The following is a 13443-nucleotide window of genomic DNA, read 5'->3' as shown; positions in this document are numbered from 1 at the left end:
AGCAATTTTGTGTAAATCAGTTGACAAAAGTCACAAAATGATCATTGTAATTTGTAGATTTGTAGGTGAAAGGGTATTTATGTACGACTCGATTTCATCATAAATATAAGGCATAAATTCAATTTAGACACATAACTATATAAGCTATTTCAACGGGGTCCATGAACTTTAAAATATTTCAAATACACACCCGATCTATTATCTAAATTGAAAAATGAATTTCTGTCCATTGATTCGTTGAGAGATCAGTTAAATGACAGCTTGGCTTTTGCTGACCGGGATTACTTGGCGATGTGGCGCTATCTCAGCAAACATTTCCCGCCAAATGTGCGACACAGGCCCACAATTTAATAATAATAGAGAGAGAAAGAGAGAGTTTGTGGGCCCGTGTCAGGGGTTAGGTGGACCCGTGTCGCTCATTTTCGACGAAATGAGCGACACGGTTCCACCTAACCCCTGACACAGGTCCACAAATTCATCATTTCTTTCTCGCTCGTTGAACACAAGTGAGAAATTTATATTCGAATTTGGGAAAAAACGTGATGTTTTTGGGAGACTAAATGGTCAGGAGAGCGTTCGACGAGCGAGAAAGAGGTGATGGGTGTGTGGGCTCGTGTCAAGTGGACATGTGTTGCTCATTTGGCGGGAAATGTATGCTGAGTTGGTGCCACGTCGCCAATTAATCCCCGTTAGCAAAAGCCAAGCTGACATTTAACTGATCTCTCAATAAATTGATAGACAAAATTTCATTTTTCAATTTACATAATAAATCAGGTGTATATTTGAAATATTTGAAAGTTCGTGGACCCCATTAAAATAGCATATATAGTTATGTGTCTAAATTGAATTTATGCCTAAATATAAAACCTAGAGAAATGTCTAGCTACTTTCTCTTTTTTATCTTATTCTTCAACATTTTCTTATATTATTCTTATTACAACGTATAGTCTCATAATCCAAATTGTTTAATTTTTACAACATCCTTTAAAAGTTAGTAAATTATAAAAAATTCTCATTTATGAATTAGATTAATTCAAAACCCTAATCTTTAATGACACTTATACCCCCTAAGGTTTATTGTATTTTCACATACACCTCATTAGGTTTTAAAAATTACACATACATCTCATGAAGTTTTAAAACTATTGCATATAGGGCTGCCCATCGGTTGGTTCGGATCGGTATTGGGGCTTACCAAACCAAAACCAAAAAATTCGGTATTTTTCGATTTCGGTATTTTTCAGTTTTGGTATTTTTTGGTTCGGTAATTTTTGGTAAATTTCAGTTTTCGGTTCGATTTCGGTACTTTTGGTATCGGATATTTTCGGTTCATTTTTCGATTTACTTCGGTATATCTTCAGTTCATTTTCGGTATATCTTCGGTTCATTTTCAGTTTAATTATAATAATTCTAATTATTATATACCCATATAAATTAAAATTTAATCAAATATGATGCATAAAATATAATGTTTGATGAATATATATTTGCACGAGTAGTATTGGTAGTTTAGTATAGTACTAGTATTTTACCCTAGTAATAATATATACTAGTATAATTAGTTTAATAATATGTATTAGTACATATCATATTAATTTAGTATGTATATATACCAATAAATCTGAGTGTATATATATATATATATATATATATATGCATTACTTACCTAAAGATGAGATTTTTATTTTCCTAAAAATAATAACATTTACTTATTAGAGAATGACTCTATATCTTAACTCACACTTTTGATAATATTAATATGATAACATTATACAATTATATTTTTTTTATAGTTGTTTAAGATATTAGTAATTTAATATTTATTGTACCACTAACATAATAGTATTATATAAGCATATATAACTAAATTTCGGTAATTGTTTCAGTTTTTTCGGTATATATTTTGGTTTTTTCGGTAATAATCGATTCGGTTTCTTTCGGTAATAATTTTCGGTAATCGGTCGGTTTACTAACTTTTTTCAGTTTTTACCAAAACCAAACCAACTTTTTTCGGATATTTTCGGTTTCGGATTTCTGATTTTCGAATTGTGAACATCGGTATACCAAACCAAAAAAATTCGGTCGGTTCAGTAAAAACCAAACCAAATGGCAGCCCTAAAATTTGCATATAACCCTTGAAAGAGAAAACAATAAATAAATAAAGAAATAAATATTTGTATTGAGGTTGAATCTTACACCTTGAGTAATCTTATTAGGCCATTTCACCCTCTTAGCATGCCTTTGTGCATACATTCTCATCATTTTTCGTCTCACTGTAGGGAGTTATATGCAACAGTTTTGAAACCTCAGGGGGTATAAGTATAAATAACTCTAATTTATAACCCCTTATTTACATTTAGATCTTTCCCAAAACCTCTGGTCCACATACAAAGACCAAATTAAGACTTTTTTAATTATGTTAATTCCCATTTTGCTCACTCACTCACTCACTCTCTATCTCTCTCTCATTCTCTCCTTTTTCTATCTCCTGCACCCTTTCTCTGATTGAAACCGGCCCCAAATTAAGGCTTTCTTTCCTCATCCTTTCTCTTCCTCTGTCCTTCGTTTGCCCAGATAATCTGTTACCACAAAAAATTGAAGACAAACATATTCACTCTCACGAGGGCAATCCAACTTCTCCAACGGAATTGCGACACCGAACCACCTAAGACTTCATCCTCTCAACACATTGATCGTCATGGTGTCCTTCTTTAGTCCAGAAAGTCAATCAAGGGGAATTGAAGGAAAATTTATCCAACCCCTTTGTCGGAAATCCGTGTTTTTTGGCAGTGTCTAGGTGTTTGACTAGCCACAATGGTTTCTCCTCGTCACATTGAGTGTGTTGGTGAGCTCATATTGTTCATCCGACCACAGATGATGGCATATCGAAGGCCCTAAGCCCGCAGTAGATCCTTGTCGATTTCCTGCGAATTTGGCAATCGACATAACTCGATTTGGATATATTCTTGATCCCTTTGACATCCTCTTGTTGTTGGTTATTGACAGGACCGACCCCAGATTCCACCATGGAATCTAGAGTGATCCTGTAGGGTCCAACACCGATAAGGTGGAGATGAGAAACTCGAATGCCTCGACGTAGTGCGATCCTACTTTAACGATCTCTAATATCTGGAGGGAACGTTAAAACCAAAACGTGAGAAAATAATCTCAGTGAATGGACAAAAATAAACTTTAAAACTTTTCCTTTAAAAATCATTTTCTTTCTTAAACTGATTTTCTCAAACTTTTTCAACTTGCCTTTCTCAGGCTTTTTTCAATTTTCTTTCTTAGTAACAACACCTTTCCTCACCCGGGTAGTGTGAGATCACTCACTTCTCCTCACCTAGTAGCCTGCCACTGCCTCTCACAGCCACCTACTCAGGGTCTTGGTCCTTATCTCTTGCAATCCACACACTTCCGGTCGAGTTTAACTCTGATACCATTTTGTAACGTCCCGAACCTCGGGCACGTGAAAAACCTCAAAACTCAAACATTTAAATCTCTTTCTCTTTTAATGAGCCATGTATATAAACATAAATAAATACATTTCTTTCAAAAAAACATTTAAAAAAACAACTCCTTTTTTCTTAAGTTTAGTTTTCTTTGAAAGCCCCCAAATTTAAAAACTCATTTCGCAAACACTTTTCGAATATCATCACAAAACCCGTGAACCCTCCTAATACAAAAGAAAACTCATAAACATGAAATATGGAGAACTCTCTAAAGGATTAATTGCAACTCGAATAAATAAATCCTCATATGAAATTTGTAAATAAATAATTAAACAGGAAACCCACTTTGAAAGACATGACTCGAGATGAGGAATGATAGGAGGAACTAGAAGGAAGTAGGCATATGAAAAGTAATATATTCAATGATTGAATTTAAGTAAGGGTTGATAATAGAAGAGGAAAGACATCATAAATCGATAGCATATGAAGTGATGATTTTATTTATAGAGTGAACTTAAAATTGTTGTAATTCCACTAACCCTTCTCAACTTGGGGCCTATGATTACTCGATGGATTGATATGATGATGACTTGTTGGATGGTAATGAGGAGTTAGATCATTTAAGAGACGTAAGTATCAATTGAAAGAACTTGGTTATTTGGAGTCAAAATGTGTTTGAATGCATCGTACGTTTCTAAAGAAATGATGGATGCTTAAAAATGACTCATTCGTTCATGATCAGAGCTTATTCTTATTTCCATGGATAATGATTAAGGAATGGTTGAAAGGATGTAGTCATATTAACGATTCTTAAGATTGTGATCAGGTTTTATTTTGGATACTATTAGATACATTTAGAGATCAGATGGTCAATCAGAATAGCGCAACGGAAGCGTGGTCAACAGAGGGATTAGCGAGGTCAATAGGAATTGAGTTAGCTTGGGCAAGAATTCGAATTTTCTTCGGATAAGACAAAAGGTTACATGGGCTACAATTACTAATCACACAAGTTGAGGATGTACAAGTCAAGTAAAGTAAAAGAGTTAGAATATCAATCACATATTGTTACGAACATAAGGTATAGTACACGATCATATGTTGATAATGATCTTGACGTCTCACCTTGAATTTTTGGATGGACACAAAGACACTTTCTCGTTACCTATTTGTGACACTTACTCCCGTGGTACAATGATGAAACTTTTAGTGGATTACCTAACGAGTTACATGGTTTACCATCATTAATTATAACTTCAAGATAGGAGTTTGTGGCTCACCTTTTGGATTTCGTTATAGCGACAATTCACTTCGAAGAGTAATATACCTTTGGTTGGATCAAAGAAGCAAGGTATTATACATAAGGGGAGATTTCCCTTGGTCAAGTCTCTCAGTTGAATCATACATTAGAGGAATCGGCTTGGAAACTTGACAGAAGTTACGAGTTCGAGATTTACTTATCTTTTACCGGACATACTAAATTTCGAAGACGAAATTTTTGTAAGGGGGAAAAGTTGTAATGACCGGACCCAAATTTCACTAGAAATTTCTCTTTGGCTCCAGCAAATTAGCTCACATCTCAACCCAAATTCGACCCAACGGATCATCGAAGTCGCAGATCCAGAGCCTAACACCAATGGTACGTTTAGATGAGGTTTGGGATTCTTTCTACTTTCTTGCGTTTAGAGACTGAGTTTTTTAGAGAGACAGAGAGATAGGAGAGAGGATAAAGAAAGGAAGAGGCAGAACTCAGTGGGCATCATCAAAAAGCTCGTGGCCCTCTTGATCGAAGGGCTGGGAGAGAAACTGGGCAGAGGCGATTTTCTAGCAGCGGGGAAGGGTGTGGGTCTAATGGGGGAAGTGAAGCCACCATCAAAGAGATTTAAGGCATGGTGAAGCTTAGCAGCACCGCCATTGCCGAATCCATCACGGTCATTGTCGAGGTCGACCATGTCGGTGCCTCCCCTCCTCTTTCTCTCTCTCTCTCTCTCTCTCTCTCTCTCTCTTTCATTGTTTTCTGGGTTTTGATTTTTGAGTGTGGGTTTGAATAATTTGGGCAGATTTAACATAGTCTTGTGATTGATTCATTGCTCTGTGTTTTTGGGATTGAATTTGATATTTGGGTTGGATGTATTTTCAAGCTTTGTGTCAGATTCATTGTTCTTTGGGTCTTGGGTTTGAATTTGTGAGGTCAAGCTTAAACCCCTTGACATTAATGGATGTTGGTTGTATATTTGCAGATATGTTGGTGTTATATTTGTGGATGCGTGTTGTATATGAGAGAGAGTGACATAAAGAGAAAGGAGGAGGGAAACGACAACAACATTGGGGCAGCAGCAGGGTGCGACAGTGGGTGGGCAAGGGAAAGACGATGAAGAAGAAGAGATGTATGGTGAGCATGAAGAAAGGAGGAAGAGGAAGAAGAAGGAGGGGTTGTAGGTTGGGTATATGCATACGTGGGTGGGTGGGTGGGTTGTGGATTGTTTTAAGCTTTTTAGTTTTTATTTTTAATATTTTAAAAATGATTTCATTTCATTTTTTTATTATTTTTTTCCCACATGGCATAGATGTCATTAAAAAATTCCATGCTAACATCGTCCATGTTGGCACTTAACACCATCTTTGACAGACAGACACCTTGACATAAGTGAATTTTGCAAGGTTTTTTATTGTTCATGGACGCACTCGAAATTTTTAAGCTTTTGTGGACCCACTTGAAAACGGCGTCATAGTTGGAGGACAAATATGTAATTGAGCCTAAAAATTAATATATAATAAAAGTGGTGGTTCGGTTGGTTAAAAATGAAAATTTTAATATTCAAAACCAAAATCGAACCTCTCATCATCGGTTTCTTAACCGAAATAAAAAATAAAATCGGACCAAACCGATCCTGTCAGTTTGGTTCGGTTTTTCAGTATTTTTACACACCCCTAATATTATGTATCAGTTTTATTTACAATTTGAATATTTCAGTTTCATGTTTAGTTATAGTTTCACATTTCAATTTCAGTGAATATTTTGTTTCAATTTTAGTTACAATTTGTTTTAGTGGCATGGTTTGTAATTTTGGGTGTATTTTATGCCTGGAATATAATCAGGTGGATGGCAGGGGTTTTGGGATGATTAGGGAGTTTAAAATTAAGTACTATTAAAAGATCACCTCTGTAAAAAAAAAATCAACCAAATCGAAAAGCATTTGGTCATGTAAATATTATCAAATTAATAAACGAACGATTTCGGTAACAGTGTTAGATTCTAATTTGGTTAATTTTTTTGCAGATATAATCTTTAAAGAATGATATAAAATATTTAGTTTTGATCGCCATGAGACTACATACACTGCATAATGACAATAATAAGAGAGAATGTTAAAGGAGAATGTAGAAAGAAAATGTAGTTAGCATTCTTAATATTTAAGCATAATAAAATGGGTCATTCGCCAATTACCATTGAAGACAAATGACAGCTCTAAATAACCTAACAACCTAAACGTTTAAAAAATATACAAGCAAGTAGTCATGTTTAATGAAGTAATAATTGCATGAATTTTCATCAAGCCATCCACTACTAGAATAACCCCCTAAGCATATGATAAGAACAGTCACCTTCCCCAACAAAAGTGACTCTTTATAGTCACTAAGTCAATAGTGACAATGCAGCATTTCTTGTACGTCTTGACAGTCCAATAGGATGGGGTTGCTATAGAGCTAAACCAACTACACCAAGGTCCTTCTCTAATTTCCCTTTTTTGTAATTTTTAATAAACCTCCCCTGCCACACTGTTAGACTGCAGGCTTTCTTTTCAGGTTCTTATATTGCTTGGCAGTGATATGTAACGCTCAAGTTTTTGAGAAATTTCACTAAATAACTCATTTTAATATAACTATATTTTTTTTAGGGAGCTGCTATATGCACACCCTATTTTTTCTTTTTGCACACCCCAAAAATTTGATTTGTGAAATGACAAAAAACACCTAAAACAAAATTACCTAAAACAAAATTACCCAAAACCCTATCCCCTCTATCTCTCCTTCCCTCTCTCTACCCATCTCTCCCCTTCACAGCACCCTCCCACCCCAAACCCAAGCTCAATAGGAACCACCCGCCGACCACCGCAGCCCCGCCCCAGCCCGGCACCACCGCATGGCAATTGGCTTTCTCTCTTTCTCTCTGGCTTCTCTCCCTTTCTGCTTGCAGCACCACCGCGCGCAGCACCTTCCAGCCACCGCGTGCAGCACCGTCGAAGCCACCTCGCGTGCCCTTCTGCTCGCACCAACCCAGCTCTCTCTCTCTCTTCTTCCCCCCCTCCTCTCGCCCAAGTAGACATTTTCTCCGAGCAGCTGGTTCGATGGGTACTTGCCGAACGAGTCCTTGATGTTCGGTGGGTACCTGTCGAACAACACTCACATCGTTCGGCGGATGACTGCCGAACGAGTGTGACATTTTCTATGGACCAGTGTCGAGCGAGTGCTGCGTGGGGTGGTGTAGGGTGGCCCTCTTTACCCGTTATCTATTGCCAAGCTTTTGAAACCGCTCGTGGAGGTTCAAAAGCCTGGTCTTCTCATTCTTGGCAAACTGGTCTTTATTAAAATTTTTAGTGTTAATGAGTTTAAAGATTTGGGTATTGTTGTTTTGAATTGTTTGTATTGGTTTAAAGAAGTGAAATTGTGTTTGTATTTTTTTTATGCACATTTCAATATATGTGTAGGCTATTGATGATGATTACAATCAAATGGGCCAAATGGTTGTAGGCTGGTGTTGCACATAGTGTTGCGGGGTGGGTGGGTTAGTGTGGCTGGGTTGAAAAGCCAGAGAGAGAAAGGGAGGGAGGAGAGAGAAGGAAAGAGAGAGAGGTGGGGTTGATGGTGGTGCGCCTGGTGGTGCGGGGTGCTGCGCACGGTGGTGTTGGTTTTGGGTGGGAGGTGTGTATTGTTTAGGTGTGGTGGGAGTGTTTTAGAAGATGGATATTTTGGTAATAAAATGGGTGTGTAAAAAAAAAAGTTTTTAATTTTAAATTTTAAAAAAGAATAGGGGTGTGTTGGGAGAAAAATGAAGAAAAATAGTGTGCAAATAGTAACACTCTTTTTTTAACTCTCCACTCTCCACTCACAACTTTATCTTTTATGACTCTTTGACCACTTTTGAGACCAAATTACCCTCCTCTCTCTCTCTCCCTCACCCCAGCCCGATCATAACCTCCACACCTGAAGAACATGTAGCCTTTCTGACCCTTTCTCTCTCCACCGAACCCAAATTCAGTGGCTGTAGAACATTAGCTATTGCTCTACTTGATATTCCATTTGGGTCAACCCACGAAGACCCACAAACCCATTAAATACACCTAAATTCAGTGGCTGTAACCCATTAGATATTGCTCTACCTGATATTCCATTTGCATATTTTAAATTGCATTTGGGGCAACCCACGAAGACCTACAAAACCCACAAATTACACCCAGGTTCCACCGCCCAACAACCTGCATGATATCCTCGGCAGTGAACTTGGTCCCCTTGTCTTTTTCGTTTTGTTTTCCTTTGAAATTTTGTGGGTTTTGGATGTAATCAGAGAAAAAGATTATCAAGAACATTATATTCATTATTGAGCACCAAAAAGAAAAAAGCTTGGATTGAGACTTGAAAACTTTAATAAATTCAGATTTTTCTGTCAATTATTTCATTTTTAGATTTGAGTTTAACAAATTCCAATTTGGATATGTTGTTCGATAAAATTCTGACATGGTTTTGTTGTTCTAGATATGAAATTTCAACTTGGGTTTGATGTTCTATATCTGAAATTTCGACCTGAGTTTGTTGTTTCAGATATGAAATTTGATTGTCAATGACAAATTATCGATAAATGGTTGACGACACATGGTCGATAAATGGTCGACACATGATCGACACATAGTGTTACAACCATTTTAGATGGTGCTGCAGCCAGTTCATCATATCCATCATTTTCTACCTTTTTTTACATTTTTTTATAAAATCAATTTCTTGGTTGACAAAGTGTTAACATGTCGATCATGTGGCGATTATAAGAGTATTTTTGTCCGAAAAGTGGCTAAAGAATCATAAAAAATAAAGTTGTGAGTAGAAGATTAAAAAATATATAGTTGTATTAAAATGGGTTATTTAATGAAATTTCCCCAAATTTTTTATGGTGACAAACATTAAAACAGTCTCTTAGTCAAATTTTCAAATTTTAAAAAAGTTGGGGAATAGATACTCGACTTTTAAAATTTTGTAATTGTTCATAATTGTAAATAAAATTGATATATGATGGTGTGTATTGTATTTTTTTTATCAAGCCTCTCCTCAGCCAATCCCATCATCATTGCCTCTCACCTACAAACAAACACAAAGAATCTAATAGAACACTTGGCTAAAAGTGGAAGAAAAACAAAAAACAGAGAGAACCAACTTCATTTGGCACTAGAAAATATCAACAGCTAAATCTACCAAAACAAAAAACAAAAAAACACCAAATTAACGAAAGGTAAATTACCTTTAATTTGGTATGTGTTTTGGGTTTGGGTGTTTGGATGTCTGGATACTTGGAGTTTTGAGGGTTGAGTATTTTCTGCATAAACAACCAAACAAAAAGTTTCATAAAAAAATTCAAGAGACTTTCATATCAAACGCAACCAAATAGTGTTTCAAATCATAAATAAAAAAACAGAGAGAATAGCAAATAAAACAAGCAACGTGCACTATAAAAAATCAGTTGTCGAATTAAAAAACAAAATCAGCAGTCGAATTTAAAAAGAAAAAAAACTAATTAACTAAAGATAAATTACCTTTTGGTCTATTACTCTGTTCTTCGGGTTTGGGTGTTTGCATGTCTGGGTTTTTGAAGTTTTGGAGGTTTGAGTATTCATTGCAGAAAAAACCAAACAAACAGTTACATAAAAAAAAAATTAAGAAACTTTCAGATCCAAAACTAGTCATATTGTGTTCCCAAATAAAAAAAAAAAAAAGATGGAAATGGACAAATTAACTCTGACAGAGAAGGAGGCTGAGAGTGAGAGAGACGGATTTCCTTGTTCCCCAAAGTTACATATTTTTGCAGAAATCAAACCCAAAAAAATTAAAAAGGCATAAAATTTTGGAACAGATTGAGATAGCATACTCAAATTCACAATCCCAAACTAATGAACCAAAACCCAAAAGCATACCCAAGCATATGATACATGAAGTAGCTCTGCAACCACCACCAGTCAAGAGTCAAGGTTTAGTTAGCAGTGAGCCAAAAAATAGGGAAAAAATGGGAGAGAAGAAAAGGGGAGGAAGATAAAGAAAATAGAGAGGCGAGGAGCCCCGATGACGACTGCCGCCGACCCTCAAACCACCAAGGGAGGGACAGAGAAAGAGAGAAAAGCTAGAGCGATCGAGCTAGACTGGCCGGAGAGAGGGTCTCACTTCTAGTTCTCTCTAACACTTTCTGTTGAGTGTTCGTTTACAATTTATTAGATTAGTTTTAACCTTAGTTATTGGTTGTCTTGTATAAAAGCAAGTCCCCCAAGTGTATACGTACAAGTGTAATTATATATTCATCCATTCAACGAGAAATATATCTTTATTTCATTCTCTCTTTCTTTGAGTTACATAGCAAGAGTTTGAAATTCTTCAATTGCATCATCGATCTAGCTAGGTATTATTAATAAAGGTTATCTCAATATCAATATTTTTCAAAGATAGAAAGCATTGGGTTCACAATACTGAAGCCTCCATCTACCAAAAGATTATGCCCACTAACATACTTGGACTCATCACTACCCAAGTAAAGAGCAGCCTCGGCCACATCATCTGTCTTAAGAACCCCACCTTTAAGGTTGGAATAAACACCATGGACTCCCTCATCATCAAGATTAAAGAAGTTCTTAGCCAGTGGTGTGGCAGTTACATACGGTGACACACAATTTACGCGAATCTCGTACTGCCCGAGCTCCACCGCCGTATTTTTCATCAACCCTACCACCCCATGCTTTGAACTTGTGTACGCATGTGACGCGCACCCCCCTACGGTAGAGCAAACACTAGCAGTAGTAATTATGCTGCCCCGGCGTGTAGGGATCATCACGCGAGCGCCGCGTGCTTGATCCCCAAAAATACGCCGACTAGATTTACCCCGATGACCTGCTCGAACTCAGCCTTGTCGTTGTCAAGAATGTTGGGCTTGGCTACTCCAGTTACGCCGGCATTATTGAACATAATGTCTAGTTTTCCGTATTTGGATGTGGCGGTTTTAACAGCATTTTCGACGTCTGTTTCGTTTGTTACATCGCAGTGGACGAAGGTAGTGGATCCCGGATTTAAATCTTTGCACACGGATTCGGCCAAGTCGTCTTGCACATCGGCGATAACAACTTTAGCTCCATGTTTGGAGAAGAATCTTGCAGTTGACTCTCCAATGCCGCTAGCTCCACCAGTGATTAGTGCTACCTTACCTTCAAGCCTTCAACATATTGACACAAACTCAATGTAGAGAAAGAACTTTGGGAAAGCTAGATGCAAATATATTTATATACGTACCTTCTTGCAGCAGCTGACAGTAATGAGAAACTTGCCATAGTACGATGAACAATTAACAAGAATCACTTACTGGAGTCCTTGATGATCAGCACGAGTCGCTTATTGTATTTATAAGGATTTTCTGCAGCACGTGTTATAGTACATGTGATTTCTCATGGTTGGTGTGTTTGTTTTTTCACTTTTTTGTTGCTAGACTATAATAACAGCAGTAATATATTATTGGAATTGCTACACGCACATGTATATCACCTCATTTTTTTGGGTTAATTGGATATAGCTGGCTCCAATTCTATTTTGTAGTTTCTAACCGGTTAACTATTTTATTATTTCAATCACTCAAGATTAAAGTGCACTTAAAAATTCTTCTGTAATTACAAAACATGTCATTTTTCTTAATAAAAAATTATTGTATGTGACCATAATATCACGTGACAAACTGATGTGGTGTTACTAATTCACTTAAATTATAATTCATGCACAATCATTAATTTCTAAAGCTCTAAATCCTAAAAAATATTATTTAAATTGTTTAAGCTTGTATTATATTCTAAGTGGATTGGTAATATCACGTCAACATACCACATAGTGTTATGATTACATACAATAATTAATCAATATATAAAAGATAAATCCAATTTAATGCTAAATTTTAGGATTTATGACGCAGTGAAAATTTAAGAGATTCAAGCAAAACCCTAAAAGTAAAAGATTTTAGACTCCACCAGAAAGATTGAGAGAAAACCCTCATTTTTAATTTTGATAAACTAAATAATAATTCTAAAAAATTCTGAAAGAGAGTATTTATAGTCTTACAAACCTAGCTTCAAAAGGAAGCCCAAACGGAAAAGGAATCCTAGATGCGAAAATAGGAAAGTTTAACATAAAATAGTAAAATGACGTTTACAGCTTGTAAATGACTTTATTAGGACTAAAAAACAAAATGACCCAGCGATGTGGGGTCGGTCACCCTCATCTCGAAATACTCTTCGATTTGATATATTATTTGACCTATTTCTGACATTGTATGAATTAAATACGGCTTGTCAAAGTCGACGCTTCCGTTTCTTGTGCATGTCAAGTTGATCTTCAAAGTTAATTGCAAGTCTCTCCACATCAATTTAGTTAATTTCATGATAGAATGCAATAAATCTATAATTAATTCAAAAAAGTCCATTCAAATTAATATGGTAAAAACAATTTATTCCCAATTAATTCAAAATTTTCCTTGGGTCCATTTGGATGAAGGTATTTCAAGGGAGAGATTTGGATTTGAGGAGTCCAAATCCAAATACACTTGTATGGATTTAATTTAAAGTAATGATTTGGATTTGGCCCAAATCCATGATGAATTATTTGAAAGGGCCAAATTCATGGATTTCAAATACCATTTGTAACTAGGTATTTGAAATCTCACCATCTCATTCTCTCCCTCCCTTACCTCCGACGACCAACTACGACA

The 13443-nt window shown here is 36.2% G+C and overlaps 1 protein-coding gene across 1 annotated transcript; it reads right to left on the bottom strand.

Annotated features, from left to right (window-relative positions):
• Nucleotides 1–11130: 11130 nt before the first annotated feature.
• On the bottom strand, nt 11131–12022 carry LOC147299129 (borneol dehydrogenase, mitochondrial-like). The gene is given in 3 exon segments (XM_086229565.1): nt 11131–11538; nt 11541–11907; nt 11985–12022. Coding segments are annotated over 3 exon segments (813 nt in total).
• Between the last annotated feature and the right edge of the window lie 1421 nt (nt 12023–13443).

The sequence above is a fragment of the Dryas octopetala genome, chromosome 1 (genome assembly GCF_963921425.1).
Source record: "Dryas octopetala chromosome 1, drDryOcto1.1, whole genome shotgun sequence".
NCBI lineage: Eukaryota > Viridiplantae > Streptophyta > Magnoliopsida > Rosales > Rosaceae > Dryas > Dryas octopetala.
The sequence above is the reverse complement of the archived record's forward strand: the minus strand, read 5'-3'. Positions and strand labels throughout refer to the sequence as shown.